At 47.9% G+C, this 3,141-nt stretch overlaps 1 protein-coding gene across 1 annotated transcript; it reads right to left on the minus strand.

The window, feature by feature from the left end:
• Nucleotides 1–405: 405 nt before the first annotated feature.
• Nucleotides 406–2,356, minus strand: IBA57 (IBA57, iron-sulfur cluster assembly homolog (S. cerevisiae); the record flags this gene model as incomplete). Its single annotated transcript, XM_009868088.1, has 2 exons — nt 406–789; nt 2,010–2,356. Coding segments are annotated over 2 exons (731 nt in total), but the record flags the coding sequence as incomplete, so codon positions are not given.
• Between the last annotated feature and the right edge of the window lie 785 nt (nt 2,357–3,141).

Here is a 3,141-nt window from a genome sequence, read left to right on the forward strand (position 1 = left end):
CAAAACAACACTATAAGACCACAGAATGGTTATTCTCAACAGAAACAATCAGTGCACGCAACAGGGAAAACTCCTCCTCCCATCGCTCGCTTCAGGGAGCGGTGGGGCTGAAAATTCAGCAGCTGCCCAACCTAACGACACGTGGCACCCCCTAAAAAAACCACAGCGTACTCTCAATAAAAAAGTGCGATTCCCTGTACGGATCTCTCCAGGCCGCTTAGCAAACTATCCTCCTGTCCTCAGGGTTCCTGCTGTTCAGTTCCGATTCGAAGAATCCTGTAACGCGACATCCTGCATCAAACGCCACGAACGACGGCCAAAGGCAGAGTCACCTTCCCGGATTTGTTGCGCAAAATATATTCTCAATAAGGCAAACGTGCACGTGGTGGCCCCTCGTTTATTTACCAGCAGTTTTTGGCCACCACTCGGGTATACTCGCCGTGAGCTTCACTTTATCACCGGCTACGTTCAGAGAGAGTGGTTCATTTATATGAGCTAACCTCAGCAAAGCTATACCGAGTTCACCTCCTCCAGCCCGGAACTTGCCGGCCGATTTTCCCGATTCAGTGAAGATCTCGGCACCCTCGGGAACGCTGTCATTGGGAAGAGAAGGTGAAAAGCGGACTGGCAGGAGACGTTTGCGAATGACGCCCATGTGGTGGGTCCTGGCCGTCAACTCCTGTCCGATGTAACAGCCTTTGGTAAAGCTGATGCCGTTCATGTAGGCCAGGTTTGATTCCAGCGGGAGGGCGACGCCGGGAGGGAGATCTTTTACGCCTTCGGGAATCCCTAGAGAAAGAGTAAAAACAACGGGTAAATGTGGTAGGATCTTCAGTATTTAAGATTTCTGGAATACGCCTCTTCTGTGAGTTGTAAGACCAGGAGAAATCCATACGAAGCAGCGTGAAATGATGAACTTCCCAACTCCCATCTGGACCTGGGTGAACTCATTAGTTGTAAATGGTGTTTACTCATAAGGTCAAACAGAGAACTGCACAAGAACCTAATTTCATGACGTTTACAGCATCTCACAAGCATACCAGTGGAAATTCAGAATGATGAAGACTCCCATACAGAAGCACTGACGATCATGTAACACCGGTGGCAAAATCTTTCTCGCCCACACCTCACAAGTAGATTTTAATGCCAGTAAGAGTTGGGTTTTTGAGAGCTAAAGAATGTAAAGAACGGTTAAAGAGCAAGGGCAGCATGTCTGTCTGATTAGCCCTTCTTTTCGTCACCTGTGACACAAAAATTGCACTATTTTGCAGCAGAGCCTTTTGCAGCAGCACACCGAGACAAGGCTGGTGTTTCAGGGAGGCAGCTCAGCCCAGTGCGACCCATTAACATTGCTTTTCTGAACCAGTCAGGCTCAGGTTTTTAAGCAGAGGACCATCACCTTTCAGTCGGCCAATTCATTTGATCCACATTCTGTGCAGATACAGTAAAACCGACGGGAGCTCTGCGCACACACAGGAGCTCCTGGCATCGAGTTTCCTCTCAAATCAGTTGTCCCGCCCTTGGCCTCTGAGTTAACTCTGCGAATCCAGTCATACATTCTTAGGAATGTAAGTAAGGGAGTTTCCTTTTCCCTCCTTAGCAATGAGAAAAACACACAGACTGTGCGTAAGTCCAAAATAAGCAAAATTACTCAAGCCACAGAAGCTTCCCTCTACGAAAATGAATAATCCTGGTTTTCTTTTGCTGTTGGCACTCCCAACCCACCACCCCATAATCTTAGTAACAGGGAACTGTATCCAAATATTGATTCTGGCATCAGAGAGAATTACAACTACCAGACCACTTTTTATCCTCCAAGTAGCAAATAATACTTGTACTTAATAACAAGTAAAACACACGGAGACATACCAACGCAGCTTTTATAATTTATTCCTGTGTCTTATATCAGCGTATAGACTCTGAGAAGAGAATGAAATTGTGATAATACACAAATAAGCACACTTCCCAAAATCCAGTGACACAGAGTAAAAACCAGGACTTGGCTTTACCTTGTTTATACCTGTGCCTGTGGTAATCCTGAAGGTTTCCAATATAACTCCCAGGGATAATCTCCGATAGATTCGCTCCTTTCTTTGTAATCAGCCGCCAGCCCATGACTTCTGTTCTGGGGTCAGGAGTTAAAACTAGAGCCTGGTCTGCACATTGAGCGAGGGAACCGGCAGCGTCTCCAGCTTCTTCCCCGGGGACAACGGCCCACAAAGAGAGGTCAAGGCAAGGGGCGATGTTTACTTTCCTCCGGATCTTGTACAGTTTCAGATGTTTTTGTAGGGCGTCCAGCACGCTGCTGTCACACTCCAGCAGGATGTGCGGCTCTTCTTCTGGACTCTCGTGAAGCCTAAAAAAAGCAACACCTACAAGGTCAGAAAAACAAACCCCCACAGCAGCGGAAGCCAACATGCTTTATCTCGATCCTGGTGCGAATCCAGAGATCTGGGGAATTTCACCGAAGGCTGCTGGCACACACAAAAGCAGCACTCCGCTCCCCGCAGAACTTTTTCAGCCATCTGTTCTACTCTTTTCTAGCAAATACCACCTTCTCCTCTTCTGGGGACAGAAACAGATCTGGCCTTACAGTCTTCTCTACTACTCACCCTTACTTACAGCGAGGTAACGTCCAGCAGGAGGAGGAGCTGTGCTCTCCATAAGTTGCGCCGTTAACCTGACCCAACAGTTTGTGTGAACCCAATTTTTCAGTGATTGACATTGCACCTGCATTAGGTGGCTACACGGTGTAATTATTATCATGGAATCATAGAATGGTTTGGATTGGAAAGGACCTTAAAGACCATCGAGTTCTCTGGCCATGGGCAGGGACACCTCCCACCAGCCCAGGTTGCTCCAAGCCCCGTCCAACCTGGCCTTGAGCACTGCCAGGGATGGGGCATCCACAGCTTCTCTGGGCAACCTGTGCCAGGGTCTCATCACCTTCACAGGAAAGAATTCCTTCCTTACATCTAATGTAAATCTATCTTTTCAGTTTAAAGCCATTATCCCCTGCCCTACTGCTACACTCTCTGATCAACAGTCCTTTCCCCAGCTTTCCTGTAGCCTCTTTAAGTACTCGGAGGCCACTTTAAGGTCTCCCTGGTGCTTTCTCCTCTCCAGGCTGAACAGCCCCAA

Source organism: Apaloderma vittatum, unplaced genomic scaffold, assembly GCF_000703405.1.
Source record: "Apaloderma vittatum isolate BGI_N311 unplaced genomic scaffold, ASM70340v1 scaffold33184, whole genome shotgun sequence".
Classification (NCBI taxonomy): Eukaryota; Metazoa; Chordata; class Aves; order Trogoniformes; family Trogonidae; genus Apaloderma; species Apaloderma vittatum.